General features: G+C 38.9%; 1 protein-coding gene across 4 annotated transcripts in view; it reads right to left on the bottom strand.

Annotated features, from left to right (window-relative positions):
* Nucleotides 1–23,386, bottom strand: part of LOC122809608 (anoctamin-10-like) — a 946,079-nt gene that overhangs the window by 676,755 nt on the left and 245,938 nt on the right. For all 4 annotated transcript variants that reach the window (XM_044081230.1, XM_044081232.1, XM_044081233.1 and 1 more), the window contains exon 2: nucleotides 1,394–1,567. In XM_044081230.1, coding sequence (XP_043937165.1) covers nucleotides 1,394–1,567 — 174 coding nt within the window. The remainder of the gene's footprint in view (nucleotides 1–1,393; nucleotides 1,568–23,386) is intronic.

The raw sequence follows: 23,386 nt of genomic DNA, 5'->3' as shown, positions 1-23,386 counted from the left end.
CCAATTATTTTTACTTAGTGGCTTGTTTTGCATTAACATTGCCTGTTATTAATCTTCTGTGCATTGGTTTAGATTTCAGTTTGGCAAAATTATTTAGTAGTAGTTTAACCTTTAGTACCCCAACAGAGATGAAGTGCCTAAGATGGATAATAGGATGATATTGTGGGACAGACAAAGAAATGAAGACATCAGAGCTGAAGCCAAAGTAGCCTCAGCAGAGAAGGTGAAGAGATTATGGTGACTTGGTCACATGTGCAGGAAAACAGAAGATATTTGATAACGCAGATTTGGGAGAGACAGGAAGAAGGTAACTGGAGACAAGGATGGCCATCCAAGAGATGGATGAATTGTGTGAAACAATACCTGCAAGACTTGTTCGTGACACATGAAGAAAGTAGATAAGAAGGTCTGACTGAAGAAAGGAAGGGAGAGTAGATGTGGCATCTCAACCCTATCTAAAATGGGGAAGAGGGGTTTGATGATGATGATGATACGTGAGTTGGACTATAAAGAGGTTGTCTGTTGGAAAATCAATGTTTTTGAACTGTGTAAAGCTTACACAGTTGATTTTTATCATCATCATATAATTTCATAGGTATATGCCAAGTTAATGAACACAGGTCCATTTTAAGCCTAGCCATGCATACAAGTTTGGTACCCTACCTAGGGTTATGCATAAGCTAGGACATGTATGGTCAAACATTTACAGGTTGCATCAATCCATTAGAGACACAGATGACAGATCGGGGTGAATTTCTGATTTCCCATCACCTGGTCGAGGTTACAGTCTGAGTAGGGTCAGAGAAGAACTCTGCTTCACGTGGCTAAAAAGCCTGTATTTGTGAGGTAATCATTATAATTAGTATTATCATCATCATTAATGATCTTTTTGTTATTATTTAGATTTTGTTAACTTAGTTGTCCAGCTGGGCTAGATCACACAATAGGCAAATGAAGAAAGGCTGCAGCAATCAAACCCAATATTACAGAAAGAAGGTCATCAGTAGTTTATATCCTTAATCCTGGGTGTTAAATTGTGAATGACAACATAAAGGAGCTGGAAGGGAAGTTGTGCTAATGCAGTCGATATTGACAGGGCCACGAGAAACTACAAATAAAATAACTCTGGCCTGATGAGTTACCAGAAAAATATAGTTTCTTAAGCATCAATGTCTGTGCAGGAACATTGTCTCATTTCTAAATGAGTAACTACAGTAGATGGCCTTCTGAGTAGTGTTGGAAGACATACTTATTTTACATACAACTCCAACAAGTCTGTTTAAAAACAGGAAATACTAAAATTAGCTTTGACTTACCTCAAATTATATTATAATAATATAAATGATAAAAGCACCTTGATGATAGTTTACAACAGTTCACTATAGCTTTTTACCTCCATGTTTTTTCATTCCCTCAATCTTGGACATCAACCATCGCTTGGTTTCTAAGCAGATGTTTTCGGTCAGTTCTAATGCAATCAAAGGCTGGATGGTCTGGACATTGCAGCAGTTACAGATCACAGGAGTCCATGAACCCACCACTGGACTACCAGTCTTCTGAATACCATCTGCAGTAAAAGAGAATACAGTGGTAAGCTGATAACACAGAAGCGATGTAACCCACTGAAGTGATCTAACCCACTGAAGTGATGTAATACACTGAAGTGATGTAACACACTTTCTGTTTATACTTTCCTGACTTATTACTTTGTTAATCAAATGCTATGATTAACAAACTGCTCCCATCTTTTTTTCTCCTGCCATATTCCTAACTTAAATTTCACTGTCGACTAAATCCCCACCTTGCATATACAACATATAAGTATTGCAAGTGACATTTCTCCTTTCACTCCACTGAGTAGTTCTGACCATATTGATTTTTATCTTCGCAGTGCTTTTTCTGACAGTGACAAAAGTCATTCATTGCTCATTATAAATTCCCTTCCATGGATACAAGTCATTTAAATTCTGAATTTAATCCTGATTCTTAGTTGGAAAATTGTAATTCTGATCCTTTCCATTGTTGGAACCCTTTCAAGTTACAATGTACCTCCCTGCTGAGCAACTGTAAAATAATTAGACACTTCAATCTTTGTGTACTCTCGCCTGTTTGGTGGGATATACTTATCATCAACTTGCTAAAGAAAAAAACAAAAGTATAGGCTACATAAAAATGCAAACTAGAGCCACCAAAACTAGCTTCAAAACAGCTTGCAAGAATCTGAAATCAGTCACACATGAGTGTAATGAAAATTATGAAGAAAAAAACTTGTTTATTGCAGCAAGAATCATAAAATGTTCTATGGTTATATGAACACTGTTTGTGGTAGTACAGGTCTACTTTCTTACAATGGCACTTTACTTACCATCCCTGTTTATGTGGCTAATATTTTTCCAAGAAATTTGCCAGCCTGGTTACCAATACAAACCTTCCTATCCACCTATTTCTGCTAGTATTGACATCTTGCACTCATCGGCTACTCAAGATAATATCCATCATAGTTCAGATGGTTTACTTTTTCCTCATATTGCTGGAAGCATGGTTGATGCTTCCTTAAGGAAAATAAATGTAAGAGTGGCAGTTAGCTGAATAATATACCTCTGTATTATGGTAACATCTACATTAATTTTTAACACTCTTTTGCATTATTCCATCATCCAGAAAAAAGGCTAATATCATTCCAATTATTATTTATTTTATTTTATTTATTTACTGTCATTTGTTAACCGGGTTGGTCCAGCTGAGCCAAAGGCCCATTTTCAGTGATCCCAGAATACAAAAACTAAAAAAATTACAATAGGTATGTTGGCAAGAACATTTTACATAAAACGAAATCAACAAAAATATATATTTATGTACAAGTTTCAAGAAATTCAATACAATAACAGCAGGATAAACTATATGTAAAATATTTACAAGAACCAGATTGTAAATATATTGTAATAGGAGCGGTATAAAAGCAATAAAGAAAAGTGGATAAAAAGAGAGAAAAAATATTAGAGTAATCAAAGTAGAATTAGGAAGAAAATCAATTAGATATCAGGTCAGAGCTTGGCAAGGGCAGGACCAAGGTCTTTAGTAGGTAGTGTATGAGTTCTAGTTTGAATTGGACCTTATGGGAGATACTTCTTATTTTAAGTGGAAGAGAGATCCAGGTGTGAGCTACAGAGTATTTGTACAGGAACTTCCCAATATTTTTTGTAAATGTCCAGAAGATGTTTGTCAGATGAGGAAGTGGGATTATAAAGAATTGAGTGTGTAATATGCAGCTGTGAAAGATGTAATTGTTTAGGGAATTCAGGCCATTGTAATGATTTAAGGGTGGGGCAGTGGTGGGATTTGTAGGGGAGTTTAGGGACGAATCTAGCTGTTTTATTGTATGTTTTCTCTAATTTGGAAAGAAATGATGACTGAAGGTTAGTAAAGACTGGAGCTGCATACAGAAAGCTGCATACAGAAAACAGGGTAATAGGAGAGACAGGACAATTAGTGCAAATGGGAATTGTTATATTGTAGACAAGTGCCATCCAATCATAGTAACTTCTGTGTTCTGCGAATAAATCAAAAGATGCCTTTCAGACTTACTTTATGGTAATCTCAGGCATGGTGATTTCAACTTATTTTTTTATAAGTTAGTTAACAGTTTGCTGGACTGAACTCTTATCGGTCCATTTCTGCTACAACCTGAGAAATACAAAATGTACATAAGAATGGCAGTGGCATATCTATCAGCATGGCTTTATGAAAAATCTTTCTACTTTCACCTGTCTAATCAGTTTTTATGATCATGTAAATGATAATATTATTTTAGAAATGGCTGTAATATTGAGAATTATGATTGGGTCACAGATCATAACCTGCTTATTATGTGTTCAAGACTTGTGCCAAGAAATTTGGGTCTATATTAGATTCTCGAAAGCCGACAATGTCGAATCTGACATTGTCGACACGAGAATAGCGAAACTGCTGAACATTGAACAAGTAAACGGAAATCTCTGTAAGGCTTGCCCCCTGCCTACACTGTTTAGTTTTTTTTTGTTCTTTTTTTTTTTTTTTCTGAACATTTGATGTTTTAACTGTTCGATCACTAAAGGTTGACCTTTAGTGAGTCGAACTGTTAAATATTCAATGTTCTAATATAGACCCAGGAAATTCACCTTGAGAGTAAAAGCTCCATCCATCCAGGTCTCAAACACCTAATCTAAGGTTATTCTTAATTCTTGATAGTACATTGAGATTTGTCTGCTACATGTACTACTAGTTGCAGGGAAAAAATCACTAAGTGTTATCCTGGCTTTCAAAGTCATAAAATACTTAGCAAGTGCTTTCAAGAAAGGTAGTGTAATGCAATCCATGACATCTACACTTACTTTTCAAACATCTCAACTGTCTAGATTTTTTTTTCAAGATGTCCATATTGCTTCATATTTTTGGTATGTTCCTCATAAAATCTGTGTTTTTTGGACAAACCATTGAGGATTGAAGTCACTAAATAAAAGCATACATTTGAGTTTCAAAGTTCATATCCTTCAGAAAATGGATGCTGATACATCCTGTTTGTAGAAGTTGGGGACACACTGCCAGTCTTGACAGCAAGCAAAACAAATATTTTTTTCTGCCTCTGTCATTTGCTGGAAAATACTGGCAGATTTTACTGCCTGGCACTAGACCTGACCTTAACAACTTTAACATGGGGTGCTTAACAACTGTTATGGTCAGGTCACATGCCATTCTGGTGCTTAACTGATTTGTCTTTATCTGAATATTGGAGTGTAATTGTCATGCTCCATGCACTACATAACTGTATAGTACATTGTTTAGCATTTATTTCTTGTTTCTGGTCCAAGTAAAATTAGAGAAGGTATTATGGAATGTTTTGGAATTGAGAGCATACTTGTGGTGGGATGGGTTGCTGAATTCAGTTGGAAGTCTGAGGGGGAGCATGTGTGTGGTGTTCTATGGCATGATGTTTTGTTTCTACCTAATAGACTTTTTACCTTTCTGTGGCACTGTTTGAGTGTGTTGATTAGAGAGTTTTGAGTTGATTTCATTAGCTGGGCTTGCTTTAGGAGGCTTCTGAAATGAGCAAAGAATTTGCTTGTGTCGATATTTGGGTTGGCTTTCCTAGAATGCCACACTTCATCCCTGAGTTTTAGTAAAGGTATGGTTAACCAATCATTCTTTTTGGTTTTGTATAGTCTATTACATAGTGGGAAGTAGGTGTTTTGTGGGTTTTTAGGGTGTTGCTGAATAAAACTATAGGGAGCCTGGGTTCAGTTGCATTTAGAATGTTGGACTAATCTTGGGAGCTGGTTTGCATTTTGTGATATTGTAGTCCGGTTTGGCTTTAAAATAGATCAGTTGTGATGAGACCTTTTGCTCAAGGAATGTAGTAGAAAGCTGAAGGGCCAGTGTTCTCTGATGGATTGTTGTTGGATAGTTATATCAGAGACTAAGGGGGGGGGGTGAAAGGGTTATGAGGTCTAGAAGGGATTGGTTATTAGTTTTTAAATTTTGATACATGGGTTTCTGTACAAGTTGCTGTAGGTTATACTCAGTGAGGAGATCTGTTATGTCATTGTGGATTTGATTAAGCATGTTAATGTTAAAGTCCTGAATAAATAGGAGTTTTTTGTATATTTGTTTTCATTGGATGTTGTTTTTAACAATGTGTTGAATTTCTAATTGAATGCTGTGGATGGGAGGTAGGCTAAAACCAGATGGAGTGATTTGTTACATGAGGATATCTTGACTTGTAGCCAGTTTACCTGGGTCAGTACAGGGGATAGCCTGAACTGGAGGTTTCCATATTGCATTGCCTCTCTACCTTGTTCTCTTTGTTTCACTTAATATAACTAACTGCAGAATATTATTCTTTATATATCACTGCAGTTGTTACAGTACTAATGAAAAGAACCTCTCTCTCTCTCTCTCTCTCTATATATATATATATATATATATATATATATATATGAAAAACAAAGCCAATTATAAAAGTAAAACAACAGTAGAAACAAAGTATAATTACAGATCAGTATTCACCTATGTCACAGGGTCACTAGGCTAATGGCCCTTGAGCCTTTGCAAGCCTAGCCCACAGGATTACCCTGGCATCATGCCACCCGACCTTAGTTCCCAGTGCCTCTGTCGAGTAGAGCCACTGGAGTGATCCCTGGGATGAATTTTCTATTTCCCATCCACTCATGAAGATTTCTCGTGAAGAGGGCCAGTGAGGCGCTCCACTTGACATGTATGGGAAGCCTATTCCATAGCATGGGCAGTCTCTGGGTTATGAACCTGTCCCTCCAGCTTGTTCTGTTGATTGAGGTAATGAGGGTGAGGTCTCTGGAGCATGTAGTGCAGAGGGATTGGGATTTCTTTAGATGTAGCATTTCTAACAGTGCTGGGTCAGACATGCCTTTGTAAGTCAAGCAGAGATCGCCTCTAAGTAGGCAATAAGAGACAGAGAATAGTTGGAGATTTTTGAGTCTGTCCATATAGGACAAGTGTTTAAGGCCTAGGATCCTCTTTGTGAGGTACTTCTGCGGCCTCCCAGTTGTTACAGGTGTCTAGTGAGGTACTTGCCAAATGGGGCATTGTACTCAAAGATTGGCCTAATGAGGGAAGAGTAGAGAGAGACAATGACCTCTTTCTTCCTGGATGCAAAACCCTTAATAATGAGATGTGCCACATAGAAGGACTTTCTGACTACAGTGGCAATGTGGTGGTTAAAAGAGAGGTTGCTGTCAACCTGTGTCCCCAGATCTCTTATGATGTCTTCTGTGTTCAATGAACTACTATAGATGTGGTAATTCATGGGAACCAGGTTTTTCCCAAAGGGGATGATGACGCATTTTTTGGTATTGAGCTTATGGTTATGATTCTGACACCAGTCGTTGGTCTCAGTGAGGCCTTTCTGTAGGATGTCAACATCATTTGGGGAGTTAATTATGGCTCCTAACTTGCAATCATCTGCAAACTCTGTCAGCCAGAGTACATTCGTGTTGGCCTGGACTTCAGAGAAGCAGATACCAAACAGGAGAGGACCCAGAACTGAATCCTGTGGGACTCCACTAGTGACTGGTTGGCAGTCTGACTTGGAGTCAGTTACTTTCACACTGTGGGTTCTATCTGTGAGCCAGTTTGCAACCCACCTAGTGATTAGGGGTTGATGCCTAGCTTAGTGAGTTTTTCTGTGATTCCTGAGTGGGGAATGGTATCAAAGACCTTGGCCAGATCAAGGTAGGCTGTATGAACCACCTTGCCTTCATCCACAGCTCTGGTGACTGTCTCAAAGAAGTTGACCAGGTTGAGCAAGCATGAGCTACCATTCACAAAACCAAACTGTATGGGATCCAGAGTTTGGAGATTCCCTATATCCTTGTTTATTAGGTCCATGATGATGCATTCCATAGCTTTGCATATCAGACTTGTCAGGCTAATGGGGTGATAGTTCCCAGGGTCTGTAGTCACTCCTCCTTTGTGGAGAGGGATGACTGTAGCAGTGCGCCATTTGGTAGGGACAAAGCCTGAAGTGAGGCTGTGATTTGACAGGGCACACAGGTGAGGTGCCAATTCATTCTGTAGTTCATGTAGAACACAACCAGGGATACTTTTGGGTCCCATAGAAGCTGCATTCTTGGCCTCGGACAGTACTGTTTTAACCTGTGCATCAGTAATACTGGGTGCCTGGCAATCTGGTATTGTGATTGGTCCTTTGGGAGGGGAGGGGTAAAGTTGGCACTGAATCTGTTGGCCAGTATATTGGCAATATCTGTGGCTCAGTATAGGAGGTGCCATTCTGCAACAGCTCTGAACAAATCTGGATATTGCCATGGAGATTCTTTACATAACTATAGAAGGCCTTGTGGTTGTCTTTACTATCTGCTGTAATTCTGTTTTCATAGCTAGCTTTAGACGATTTGATGAGGGATCTCAACTTTTTGTTGAGGCTGATAAGGGAGTTTTTCCAGTCTTGGGACTTCACCTTATTTCACATCAGTTTCCTTCTCCTTCTCTTGTAGAGTTTGTTTATGGCAGGGGACCACCAGATTGGCTTCATTTTTTAGAGGAGAGCATCGTGGTTATTGGGTATGGCGAGATCCATGCATTTGTGTACGTGTTCATGGTGTATGATTTGGCAATCATGCAGATGTTCTCTAATTGCATGGGTGCAGTGAAGTTAGCCACCTCTGTTTTTAGGAGACCAAAGTTAGCTTTGAAGAAGTTTTTCATGGTGGTTACCTTTGCGGGGGGGGGGGGGGGTTTTCCAAAGTGATTACTTTGTGGTCAGATCTAACCAGGGAGGAGTTGACTATTGGTTTAGAGCAACGGTTGCCCATGTTAGTAATGACCAGATCAAGGATGTTGCTACCTCTAGCTGGTCCAGGGCACTGGAATTAATGAATTCCAGGAAACACTTGGCAAGTATATTGGTACATGAGTAGTATTCCCAGTTAATGGAGGGGTAGTTGAAGTCGCCCAGTATTAGAGTGTTAGCTTGTACTCTAATATCCTCCATGGTGCTTAAGAACCTGGAGTGTGAGACTTGGGTCATGGTTGGGGGCCTATAGCAGGCTACAACATGAATCATTATCTTACCCAATGTTAGCTGCACTTGAAGTATCTCTGATGCGTTATGTTGAGCAACCAGTCTGAAGGTGTGCGCATCCTTTCTGAATATGGAAACACCACCCCCTTTGGAGCTTCAGTCCACGTTCTGTGGCAAAAGGTATGAAATGAGTTATAGCCTGGTAGCTTTCTGCTGCCTTGAACCAGGTCTCTGTTACAGCACAAATGTCGATGTTCTCCATTTTAAGGAGTGCTTTGAGTGAGTGCGATTTGAGATTAAGACTTCTAGCATTGAGCAGCATGATCCTCAGATTGCATTTGTTTGTAGCTGTTACGGTGGTGATTTAGTCTTTGGAACACTGTCTAAAAAAGGCACTATAGGGGTGGCAAGAGCCTTGGCCAGTATCCAAAAGCCCAGGGGTGACAGATGCAGGCCATCTCTGACAAAGTTTTAAGGTCTGTCAGTCATGTCATCCCAGGCAGACAGATACTGGATCCCCTTAGAATGACACCAGAAACTTAGCCAATTGTTGAAATCAGTAATTTTCTGCTTGTACTGTTGTATCATTCTGGGTGATGGTAGGAGGCTGCTCAGGGCAAGGGTCATACCCTCCTCAAGTACATAATCCGAGAGCTCCTCGATGTCTCTTTTCATGTAGTCCAGGGAGGTGCATCTCAGGTCATTCACACCCAAATGTACAATGACAGACTTATATTTGTACCTGTTGTTGAGGGACCTAAGTGCGTGCATTATGTGGTGGATCCTGGCACTTGATAGGCAGCTGACTGTTACTTTCTCCTTATTCAACTTAGTGAGTGGGACATCAGTGTGCCTCACTATTGAGTCACCTATGACTAGTGTGTTGGGCATGCTGTTTTGCCTTAAGGGGCTTTGTTTGTACACTGTTTAGGAGAGTTATGTGTCTCAAGATTAGTGTTGTGTTGTGGTGGTCAAGTGCATTTCTGCCTTAGACGTCTCTGCTGTTTGGGTAGATTTTTATTGAGAGCCTCCACGAAGGTGGGTGTGTGGTTTGTGTTTTTATGTAAAGGCATGCTGGTGTGTGTTCTGGAGGGCTATGTGTTCCATGTGGTGTCTTACAAGTGCTGACTTTTTCCTCTTGACCAGCTATTCCGGTCTTGGCTGGAGAGTGTGTGGTTTCCAGTTTGGATATATAAGTCCATTTCCCGCAAGTCTGAGTGTTGGGAGGTAAGAGGAGAGGGTTGTCAGTGTTCATGAGGCAGTTGCTACATTGCCTCAGGATGCCCAGGCTCACCAGGTTAATATGAGAAAGCACAGGGAACTGACCTTTAGACATGCCTGGAGGGGTGGGCATTAATAATAAGTACTGGAGCTGTTTCTTTATAGAACGTTTAGTGCTGATAGCACTTTTGTGTGCTACAAGAAGTTTGGTAAATTGCTAGACTAATAAGTTAGTAAAAGTGCAGGAGAGGAGAGAACTATCAGATATAAGGGAAAAATTGAAGAACAGACTTTTTGGCACTGCTCAGAAGCTTACAAACAGCCCTGGATACAGCACATCTGTATCTGGACTACACTAGTTCCAGGAAAGGCAGGAAACAGTTTTTTTTTTTTTTTTTTTTTTTTTTTAGTAGAAAATGAAGAGAGATAATTCAGTATTCAGAAGCTAAATGGGTGGGACTTTGCTAAGTTCTCACTATAAACAGTAGAATGAGCTGATGTAATGTGACTGGGTGGGAGTATCCAGTATCACTTTATACCAGAGGCGGGCAACTCAAAGCCACCAAGACTTAAACCAGTTGTACAGATTACAGAGATATTAAGTCAAAAGTTCAGAAGTTAATTGAGAAGAATAAACATTTATCTTTTCCCAATATCACAGTAGGAAGTAGGTCAGTCTCTCTGCAGCTTCAGCAACAGGAATCTAAGAAACAGCACTCAGCAGTGATAATCCATAATGAGAATACCCACTTCAAGCACATTGCCAACATACTAGGAGATGAATTTAGTGTTCATTTCATATGAGCTAAGGCCATGACATTTCCACAAATCCTGAAGTCCTATTTTCCTCCAAAGACTACCATGAATCAAATCATAACCACCCTGTCCAAATAAAAAATACTATGTTTGTTGGTTGGTCTTGTTAATATTTCTGGATGTCTAATCACTATTGTGAGACTCTTCCTCTAAGAGCTTCTTCTAAATGTTTTCAACATAAGCCTCTCCACTGAGCACAGATCTGAAACATGCAAAACACCCACTGTAATGCCTTACACAAAGGCAATTCTACTTCTGACTATGGTAAAACCAGTGCCATTAATCTAACCAGTCTATTCTGCAAAGCCATGGAACTTATCATATCAAACTTTATAAACATTGATATTGAAAACCTTCTTGTTCTCAACCATTACAAATTAGGCTTAATCAATACATATTCAACCTACTAAATGTCTTACAAAAGGGTCACAAAAGCTTTGGATGGTGACTATGTAAATGAATTTAAAGACATAAGCATAGACCATTATATTGTGAGTGAATAACAAATTGGCTGTCAGGCAGAAAACACATAGTTACAGTATCTAACTCCATATCAGAAAGTACAAAGGTAAACAATAGTGTCCGCCAGGTCTTTGTGCTTCCATCTCTTATGCTTGGTATCTGCTTCTTCAACCTTAAAACCAAAAACCAAGACCAATGGTTCACTAAATTATGTGATGATTACAGGCTAGGAATTGTTATTTGCTGAAATTCTGATACCACTTTAATGCAGCTTGATTTAGATCTTGCAGATAATTGTAAAAAAAAACGGGATTAAATTAAATTCCAAAAATGTAGTATTGCTACATTTGGAAAACAAAACTGTTATATTCCCTTCAGCACAGATAGTACAGCTCTCCAGACTGACAGTAGTCAGAAAATCTCATCTAGATCCTTATCTACTGAGACCATATCAACCAATTATCAGGTATAATATCCCCTTTGACATATATTTGTTTAATACTTTACACAAGAAGAAGGACTTCAGAGGTTCTTAACTGACAAAAAAAAATTACAGGCCTGAGTAGCATTAGCTGCAAAACAGAGTTGAATCTATATCCCAGTATTCTGTGTCTTATAGACATCTGATTTAAGATTTATGTTAAGCTTCTAGGGACATGAGGGACACTGCACCCTTCAATCTGTTATACCTTCACAGAACTAACAGTACCAGAAACACCCATACGAAGATTATAGCTTCTCCAACAAACAAACAGGACATGCTGGGGTAATAGATTCATCTCCCAGCATATATGCTATTTTAGGAATAAACTAGCTAATGACATTAGACAGAGTGAAACACCTGCTTCCATTAAAGTGAACTTTGATAGCTGGATGTGCAGCAAATTCTCCCTGTGGAGGTAGGAGGTGCCATATGAGGATGATTGCTCTCAAGGCTTTAATGGCCATTGAACTGATAAGCCTTATAGACACTACAATCCTATTGTAGAATCTCTTACATATGAAACAAGCTCTCCTTGTACATGAAGCACAGTAACACATTGGGAGAGCCAGAATTGGAAGGCAGCTTTCCATGGGGCCTAGCTGTCTGAGGCACAATCCACAGAGCCAATGGGTAGGGAGTGTGGTACTGGCATCAACTTATGAAGTTGCTGCATTTGCAATCAAGCCTGGAGAGGTGAACGTTTACTAGCAAACTGCATGTCATGATTTTAGCAAGCAACATGCTATAGTTGCAAAAGACATTTTCTTCCCTTGGTCTTCACATTTGAGAAGACGATTTTCTTTCATTTGATGGAGGTGCCAGTTTCTTTTTTTTTTTTTTTTCCTTTTTTTAAGTTGACGGGACACATGGGATGCTAGATGAGTTAGCTACAATTTTGCCTAGATGAATTGATTGGCACCCACAACTTTACTTCTGGGGTAAGCAGCATGGTCTTCATGAACTGGAGTGGCAAATAAGCCCACCAGAGTCTCTGGGTTACATGCCACATTTTATATGGCTGAACATACCACTTCCCTAATAAGTACCTATGAACATACATGATAGGAGATGCAGCTACTTAAAAACTGAAAACAATGCAGCAACTCAGCTTAAACTGAAAACACACTGCCTCAGAACTAAAGCATGTTTTAAGGCATTTATAGTTTTCCTCCAAAATGCTACTGCTGGTATACCAAAGTATGCTTTTTTACATGTACACTGCACCTTCCATGTTCCTCATGAAAAAAAATAATGGATAAACATGTGATTGTTGGTACACAGTGTTTTATGTTCTACCATCTATTAGCCAGTATATAGTCTGTATCCATAACATATAAACATGTGATTGTTTGAACCACAGTGTAATATGTTCTACTGTTATTATCTTGTACGTATACGAAAGGACAGAATCTCTCAATCATGCCATAATGCCACTTTGAGCCATTACTCTGCATCACATAGAAACATTAATGAAAACTGAATTGCCTTTAGAAAGTGAGTACACTGGTCTTTAATTTTTTGTGTAAACATTTAATATTGCAATGTTCTCCAAAAAGTATAACTGTATAGGATAAAGGGAAGCTTTACATTAACTTCAATATTCTACCAACTCATTTAATAGGAATCCACTACAGTGAAATATTCATGTATTGAAAGCAGCTAATATTACTCACTACATAACACAGCAAGCATAGGAAATTAAAAATCTACTTGGTTACATCCGTTAGGTCATGCAGCTGAAGTCAGAACAATACATCCATTTATTTATAGGATCAAGACTTACAAAAGTTGATAAATTTTTTTGCAACGTGAGATATTAATACAAAAATAGCATCTTCACAGACATTAAATACTAGCATAATCTCAAAAAGAAATTGTTCTGAGTAAGTCTGCTGAAGTAGTGTCTGGTATGTTCATGGTAGGCATTAGCCCATATCTTCCTACAGAAAAGCGTTTACATTAATCATCTCATTTAACAAGGAAATTGATAACAACTGAAGTTGACCTAGAAGCAGGGTAGAAAGGAAAGATTTCAAAAGCATGAATCAGAGCAATAGCTAGGTCATCTGACTGGCGCTGCCCATAACTTAAACTGGAGTACCATAACAAGGTGTTTAAAAAAGAGTAACTGTAACAAACAGTCTGTTTGCTTTCTACAGCTGTAACAAACTAGAACAAGCACCTTGCTATATTTACCAGAATCACATGGAGCTTCTAACTGAAACTGTAAATATGGGGTCAGCATTCATTTATGAAGCTGCAATATCCTCATGGATTCATAAATGAATGCTGGTACTGTACTTGTATCCTATCAGCACCTCCAAATCATGCCTCCTAAGATTTCACCCAGAACAGCCCTATCTTTCACTTCCAAACTGATTCCTCACAAATATTGTAATATCACATCATCCTCTAAAATACTTCTTTCTGTCTACAGTGCTACATAACTAATATAAAAATGGAGGAAAATCATCATTACCTACAGTGGAGGAACCTGGGATCATGCTGGATCAGTTGAATGAGCATAGCACCTCCATTCCTAATTTTCCTCTGGTCCAATCAGCATTGCTTGTTAGCCAATATTTGATTAGAAGATCTTTGCCAGAGAGTAGTTCAACATAATTCAAGAAGCTATACAGTAACAACAATGGTTTATATTGGTGCTTTCCCCAGTCTGATGTTGATATACATTTAGAACAGAGACATGGATCTTCACAGTCATTGACAAAGATCTCCAAATATAAAATGAAAACAAAAACAAAAAGTTTCTAATGATGGAGCATGATCAGACTGTCCTGTTTCCTACTTTCTAACCATAAGTACAGTTCCTCATAATGTTGCTGACTCAATAAACACTGTGTCTGTGAAATTGTTATTTGACCTTCAGGGGGAGTTATTAATTTCCAACTAAATGATACAGAATAACGAAGACGTTTCCATTCTTTTTAAAAAGGACAGGAATCTTCTTTACAATACCTACTAAGATGTCTTGAAAGCTATCAGATTCATAATATACAAGAATTATGTAGATCTATAAGGCAGACCCTGGTGCTGTCTCTATTTCAAAACCAAACTGAGATGCAACAGGGCTTGGTCCTTCAAAAAATATGTGTTTTTTTCAGAATTTTGCCTTTCAATTTTTATTCAATTATTTATTTTTTTATCATTTCTTTGTTGACTAGGTTAGTTTGGATAGGCTAGTAGCTTCTCTTCAGGTGACACTTGAGATGATATTTATACTACTAGGGTTGGGAGTGTGGCCTAATGGTTAAGTTGCTTACCTTATAGACACAAGGTGCAGAGTTTGATTCTCACATGGGGTAACTGTCTAGGCTTAAAATGGCCGACAAGGGCAGTTAACCTAGTAGTAACCTATGAACTAGAAGAAATTTGGCCAGGGCATGAGTATTTCTTGTTTCCATTCCAGGTGCAGAGGAGGCCAAGAGGCCCGGACAAAAAGAACCAGATGGAGAGAGAAGGAGATAATGAAGTAGTAAGAGAAATGGCAGAGAAAAACAATATCAGTACCAGAAAATGCATGCAGGATTCTGAAGAAATATTTCAAAGAAATCTGTTTGATGGAGATGCTTTGCTGAAGATCTAGAATTTTGCCTCATAATTTCAGTATGTTTTTCTGTGGTTGTAGTTGTTGGGGAAACCTACCCTGCTGAAAATCTCCAACAAAGCATTTGCCACCTTTTCTGCCTTGATGGAGGACACAGCCACCACCACAGTGTATCTGGTAGCATAATCTACTACCACTAGGATATACTTCTTCCCTGTGGAATTTGGGGTACTCAGAGGCCCCACAATATACATAGCTACCCTCTAAAATGGTTCCTCAATCATAGACAAAAGCATCAAAGGAGCTTTGACCTTGCCTCCTGCCTTGTCTAACTTTTGGCACTGCTCACAGGTCCTGCACTAAGCTGTTACATCCCTGAAAATCCCAGGCCATTAAACGTTCTGCATAATACAGAAAAGTCAAAAACACACCAGTTGTTCATGGTAGAGGTTATTCCAAAACTTTAATAAAATAGTAAAAATAAAGAACAGGTAAGCGCTTTCGCATGCAGCTTCTTCAGACCTATTATCAAAGTAAAAACTCTAACCAGCTTTTAAACACCTTGTAACAGTTTCATCCAATCAACTTGAAAAAGCATTAAAAGTTGCTAAGCAACATGACTGCATTGAAAATGCCAATTAAATAAACCAATTAAGCCTGCTTACATTCATATTCCTAAAAACAACTAAATATTATAATGACTATAAAAATGCATGTGCAATTAAATTAAATACTCATATCACCTATTACCTAATAATTCATAAAAATATTTAATCTATTTCATAAACTCAATAAATAAGAAAATGTACATATTAAAATTGCATAACTGCTCAACTAGTGCATGTTGATTTAAAAACAATCAATCTACCCTATCTCCTCTTTGTCAGCCTCTTTTTTAGGGGTCTTGCTCTCAGTGCGGGTTGTATCGAAACATGTTCAGGAAAATGTGTAAATATTTTGCTGCAGGTGGGATGTGTGAATGTCCTAGACTCATCTATACAATTGCAAAATGAACAATTATTGTATTTGACAGTACATGAAGAACTTGTTATCTCATTGCTCATGCTGTGGATATTCTGAGAAAAACATTGTCTCTGGCGTAAAGATTTCTTATTTTTGTATCCAAATCATGGCCAATCACCCACTACCCCGGCAATATCTGCATTAGTTACTAAAATAGGTCAATGCCTATAGATGATCTCCCTGATGTCCCTTTTATCATGACCAGGGTTGGGAGGGTGGCCTAATGGTTAAGGTGTTTGCCTTACAAACACAAGGTGCAAGGTTTGAGTCTCACAAGGGATTATTGGCTAGGCTTAAAATGGCTCACAATAGCAGTTAGCCTAGTATTAATCTATGAACTCTATGAAAAAGCTAGGATAAAAAAGGAGGCATAATATCAACAATGTCAGTTGCGGATGTTAACATTCTATGTTGTAAAAAATATGGTTCACCTCTATTGTGCCTCCACATTCTGACCTTGTTTTGTGTATGATGTATCTCCTCTTCATGGCAGCCTCTGGATCTGAAGTCATCATCTATCTGATTCAACCCTCTTTCAAAATTGTGATCATTATTGTGTAGGCGACTAACCCTAAGTTTCTGACCTTCCAAAATGTTATGAAACACGTGACCCGGATGCATGCTATTGCGGTGCACATATGTGGGTCAATAGCATTCTTTTCTAAATAGTCTAGTCTCAGTATTATTAGTTGCATCCTTCACTAATAGAACATCCAAGAATTCAGTCTTCACATTCGACTGTTTAAATGTGAATTTCAAAAAATTTGTGCTTGTGTTCAACATATGAACAAACTGGTATAGTTCTGTCAACTCCCCTCTCCAAAACATGAAAAGGTCGTCCATAAAATGTCTGTAGAAGGGCACATAAGCTCAATAGAGTTCAGACACATACATCACATCTTCCTCCCATGTGAACATAACCAAACTGGCATAGCTATTGGCACACGAGGTGCCCATAGCTACGCCTGAGGTCTGTAAGTAATAAATCTCATTGAATGTGAATGCATTATTTTCTAACACCATTTTTATCAATAAACATAGAAAATCAATGTGCCTAGAGTCGTACATGCTCTTACATGATAGTGCTCTTTTGACCATCTGAATACCTTCATAATTTGGTATACTGGTAAAAAGAGATGTCACATCCATAGTAACAAACAAACCTACTTCTGTATTCACATTCTCATCAACAAAAGTACGTAATTCCTGCAAAAAGTGTCAGTCAACACCAACTTGCACTCAGATAAAACAGGTTTAAATTTTTTTGTCTAAATAGATGGAAATAGGTTTGGTGGTCCACCCTGCGATGATCGGTCTAAAGGGAGGGTGTAATGCATCCTTGTGCAGTTTGGGCAAACCGTTCAGAATGGGTATTTTTGGGTACTCGACCAAAAAATAATTAAAAAGCTCCATTGTTATAAGTGAATTCTCTAAACAATCACTAAGTGAGCTGATGACATACTCACAAATTTTCAGAATTTCATCTTTATCTATCACCCTATAGGTATTAATATCTGAAAGCATCTGGTTCCTACTGTCCACATAGAAACATCTGTCCATCACAACTATTTGACCACCTTTGTCAGCTGGTCTGATAGCTATATTACTGTCATTCTGCAAACTGTGCATCGCTTGGTTTTCATGTCTAGATAAATTACCAAAACCCTTCCTTCTTTTTCCATTATTCAGAAGCTCATATATATCTTTTTCACACATTTTTATAAATATTTCAATGGTAGGTTGTTGTTGAGGTACATAGTTACTAGTTTTTTTTAAAAAATATAATTAACTCTAGTATTATCATGCTCATAACTATCACGAAAAACAAGTTTCAGTGAGATATTACTGATATACAGTCTCAAATCAGTTAATGTCTCTGATAAGTCAGCACACTGAGCAGGGATAAAAGACAAGCCCTTGTTAAGTACCTGCAATTCCATGTCAGTCAATACTCTGCTCGAAATATTCCAAATTAAATCACTTAATCCTGTTTCCACATCAATGTTAGTGTGTTCACGCCCAGTTCTGACCCTGTAAACCTCCATTTGCTCTTACAGGGCATGAACACACTAACATTGATGTGTCCCTCAACAACATCCGACCATTGAAACATTTATAAAAATGTGTGAAAAAGATATATATGAGCTTCTGAATAATGGAAAAAGAAGGAAGGGTTTTGTTAATTTATCTAGACACGAAAACCAAGCGATGCACAGTTTGAAGAATGACAGTAATATAACTTTCAGACCAGCTGATAAAAGTGGTTAAATAGTTGTGATGGACAAATGTTTCTATGTGGACAGTATGAACCAGATGCTTTCAGATATTAATACCTATAGGGTGATAGATAAAGATGAAATTCTGAAAATTAGTGAGTATGTCATCAGCTCACTTAGGGACTGTTTAGAGAATTCATTTATAACGACGGAGCTTTTTAATTATTTTTTGGTCGAGTACCCAAAAATACCCATTCTGAACGGTTTGCCCAAAGTGCACAAGGATGCATTACACCCTCCCTTTAGACTGATCGTTGCAGGGAGTGGGTGGACCACCGAACCTATTTCCATCTATTTAGATAAAAAAATTAAACCTGTTTTATCTGAGTGCAAGTCGGTGTTGACTGACACCAAACACTTTTTGCAGGAATTACGTACCTTTGTTGATGAGAATGTGAATACAGAAGTAGGTTTGTTTGTTACTATGGATGTGACATCTCTTTTTACAAGTATACCCAATTACTAAGGTATTCGGATGGTCAAAAGAGCACTATTAAGTAAGAGCAAGTATGACTCTAGGCACATTGATTTTCTATGTTTATTGATGAAAATGGTGTTAGAAAATAATGCATTCACATTCAATGAGATTTATTACTTACAGACCTCAGGCATAGCTATGGGCACCTTGTGTGCCAATAGCTATGCCAATTTGGTTATGTCCACATGGGAGGAGGATGTGATGTATGTTTTGAACTCTATCGAGCTTATGTGCCCTTCTACAGACGTTTTGTGGATGACCTTTTCATGTTTTGGAGACGGGAGTTGGCAGAACTATACCAGTTTGTTCATATGTTGAACACAAGCACAATTTTTTTGAAATTCACATTCAAACAGTCGAATGTGAAGACTGAATTCTTGGATGTTCTGCTAGTGAAGGATGCAACTAATAATATTGAGACTAGACTATTAAGAAAAGAATGCTATCAACCCACATACATGCACCGCAACAGCGTGCATCTGGGTCACATGTTTCGGAACATTTTGGAAGGTCAGAACCTTAGGGTTAGTCACCTACACAGTAATGATCACAATTTTGAAAGAGGGTTGAATCAAATAGATGCTGACTTCAGATCCAGAGGCTACCATGAGGAGGAGATACATCATACACAAAACAAGGTCAGAATGTGGAGACACAATAGAGGCAAACCATATTTTTTACAACATAGAATGTTAACATCCGCAACTGACAGTGTTGGTAATACGCCCCCTTTTTTTAGCCTAGCTTTTTTTGAGTGATGAAAGGGACATCAGGGAGATCATCTATAGGCACTGGCCTATTTTAGGAACCAATGCAGATATTGCTGGGGTAGTGGGTGACAGGCAAAGATTTGGATACAAAAATAAGAAATCTTTACGCCAGAGACAATGTTTTTCTCAGAATATCCACAGCATGAGCAATGAGATAAGTTCTTCATGTACTGTCAAATGCAATAATTGTTCATTTTGCAATTGTATAGATGAGTCTAGGATATTCACACATCCCACTTGCAACAAAATATTTACACATTTTCCTGAAGCTGACTGTAACACTAAAAATCTTGTTCATCTAGCACAGTGCACAGCCTGTCCCAGTTTTTATGTTCATAAGATGAACAGGCGTCTAAGGGAGAGGATACGTGACCATTTGTATTGTGCATGTAAAGGGAGCTATAGTGCAATAGCTAAACACATGAATACATCCACTGAGGGACACAATTTCAAGTTTTTAGTATTGGAAGTTTTGAATCAAGATGTTAGGATGGGGGATATAGTTAACAAGACATATCATGCTGAGATGAAATTGATTTTTAGACTAGGGGCACATTATTCCCCTGGCCTTAATGAACATGTTTCGATACAACCCGCACTGAGAGCAAGACCCCTAAAAAAGAGGCTGACAAAGAGGAGATATGGTAGATTGATTGTTTTTAAATCAACACGCACTAGTTGAGCAGTTATGCAATTTTAATATGTACATTTTCTTATTTATTGAGTTTATGAAATAGATTAACTGTTTTTATGAATTATTAGGTAATAGGTAATATGAGTATTTAATTTAATCGCATATGCATTTTTATAGTCATTATAACATTTAGTTGTTTTTAGGAATATGAATGTAAACAGGCTTAATTGGTTTATTTAATTGGCATTTTCAATGCAATCATGTTGCTTAGCAACTTTTAATGCTTTTTCAGTTGATTGGATGAAACTGTTACAAGGTGTTTAAAAGCTGGTTAGAGTTTTTAATTTGATAATAGGTCTGAAGAAGCTACATGCGAAAGCGCTTACCTGTTCTTTATTTTCACGATTTTATTAAAGTTTTGGAACCACCTCTACCATGAACAACTGGTGTGTTTGTGACTTTTCTACATCGCTGTGTTTTACATACCAGTTGATCTTTTCCCCTACATTGTTTTGCTGTTTGGATTTATAGTTCTGCATAATACGTCTCTTGGTAGGAAATGTCATGGGCTATGGCTAGAAGTGCCAGATGTTAGGCTCTGGGCACTACCAACTGCTGTATTCTCTCACCTTCTAGCCCTCCCTCAGGGGTCCCACTCTCTATACAGTAACCCTTCCCATTATACAGATTCCCCTTTTCCTTGAGAATCAGGTGCCTCCCTGGCTACTTCCCTCAAGCTTTGCAATGTAGCATCTGAGAGCTGAACCTGTCTCAACTCTCTCTTTGTAAACCTTCTCAGCTCCGCTTCCACAGGAGGTCTGGTATCCTCTGACAACGGTGCCTCACAGTCAGCCTGGGTACTACTACTGCCCTTGCAGTCACTCTGTACAAGGGAACATCAGTACCCACCAGCAGCTGTGTCTCACCTTCGGTCTCACTGCTACAGAGTGGCTCCCTTTCTGAAGTAGCCTCTCACCAGTTCTGGCTTCAAGTGTGCAGTCTGTCTGGTTCCCCCCAGGATAACAGACCCATATACTTGTCTCGAAGCCTGACTACATGTAACTGCATGCAAACAAGGTACTGCATTATCAAACTCATTCCCTATCAGGGCATCTCCAGAGATATCCTCAAACACACCCACTTACTTGCTTCCTTTTCCACCCACCCAGTCAAGGTGAACCCTAGCCAAAGTTATTTGGAATGGGGTCCCTCCTAATGCTCTGACTGGAGTAGATTGCCCAAGTAAGTAGTGCTCCTCTTTAACCACTGCAAGCTTCACAATGGTTAGGTCAGAGGCTGTGTCTCACAACTTACTGCTGGCATTCTGTTATTCCCACTTGCTGGCTCCCTCACCTTTTGTTCCCCACCTTGCCTCCATGGACATCTATATGCTATATGGCCCCACAGGTTACATTTAAAACATTTATCCTTTGATCCTGGCCATGTACCTGAATTAGTGGTTTCTCCTCTTACTAGCAAATTCTGTTGGGATGGATTAGGATGCCCACCATGGGTTCCCTTAGACCCATGTGCAGCACTGGGTATCCCTTTCCTGTGCAGTGATGCCCTGCTTGCTAGGTATAGGTCTCCCTTTTTCCCCAACTCATCTGCAGTGTTACATTCTCTATTTGCCAACCAGATTCTCGTATCCTAAGGCAAAGTGCTAAGGGCTTGTTCCCTCACCAAAAGTTCTGACAGCCCTTCAAAAGTGAAGACATTATACCCACTCACCCACCTATGAAAAATAAGTGCTTAGTTCAGCAATATATTCACACACACTTTCATCTGCCTTGCTTTTATGATCACAAAACTTTTTTTCGATAAGCTACAGGTGTTACCTTAAAATACTATAAGAAATAATTTTTAATGGCATTATAATTTAAGGATTTTGTATCAGACAATTTAGAAACAGCAGTTACAGCTTTACCGTGGTGAAAGGGGGTCATGAACTGTACCCAGAGCCCTTGGTCAACATTAAACTGTTTACATACCCTTTCAAATGTATGCATAAAACTATAAAAATTATCACCCTCTGTAACGTGTGGAAGAACTTAACTGACCTTTATTGCTTCTGGGGTTTGTTTACTCCCTTCTGCATTACCTCCATGACTCTGGCAAAGAGTCAGCATTTCCTTTTCATGTTGCCTCTGCTTCTCATTTTCTTCAGCCTCCAAACATCTCATTCTCTCATTTTCTTCAGCTTCCAGATGTCTCAGTCTCTCTCTGCTGATTCTAGTTCCAACCATTTGGCCTCCAGTTTGAGTCCTTTTAACACCAGACAGATTTTAAGTCCTCTGAGGCAAAGCTGTTGTCCATTTTCTGAGAATTATACATTCCCAAGGCCAGTCTAGGTGTCCTCCTGTTTGCTGGTCTGTGATGCAGCTGTTGCTAAGGCTGCAATCATTTCTCCTTTAGTCAGATTGGCATGCACCATTCCTTTGGCTTGGCATATCTTATCCAACTGACTCCTTGTCAGCTTCCCATAATCCTCTGCTGACATCCTTGCCTGATCTCCCTGACTAACTAAGCTAACAAAAAAAAAAAAAAAAAAGTATTGTGATATCAAACTCTGAATGTTCACTGTGTGGCTGCTTGAGAGTACAAACACCTTCTTTAGTGACCACTATATACAGGCTACAGGAGTTCAATATCCACACCACTACTAACCAAATGTGATGTGGCGATCCCACCACTTGCCTACCAATAATGTGATGCCCCACCACTGGACTAGTGATCAAAGAACCCCAATGCTCAACTCTGGCACCAGTGGGGGATGTACAGTGTGAGGATTACAAGTACACATAGAGTATTTCCAGGTGCAGCCTTCTGCATCAAGTGCAATTTACCTTAAGAGCACATAGAGACCAAAGTCTGTCCGGGGCTGGCTTCTCACTCTTTCTCCAGCTCCCCAATAAGACTCCCTACTGGCACAGCTATAGAGTTGAGTACTTAGCCAGGGTTCCAAGCCAAGTCCTCCAACACTCTCTCTGTCCAACCAGTGCTTCATGTCCCTGCCAAATAGCTGACACACACACACTCCTGAAAAGGCTGGCACAGGTTTACTAGCTATGGCCCATTCCTCCTAGACTATAAGGTAGTTTTCAGT

The sequence above is a fragment of the Protopterus annectens genome, chromosome 8.part0 (genome assembly GCF_019279795.1).
Source record: "Protopterus annectens isolate FY-2018-M chromosome 8.part0, PAN1.0, whole genome shotgun sequence".
In the NCBI taxonomy this organism is placed as follows: Eukaryota; Metazoa; Chordata; order Ceratodontiformes; family Protopteridae; genus Protopterus; species Protopterus annectens.
The sequence above is the reverse complement of the archived record's forward strand: the minus strand, read 5'-3'. Positions and strand labels throughout refer to the sequence as shown.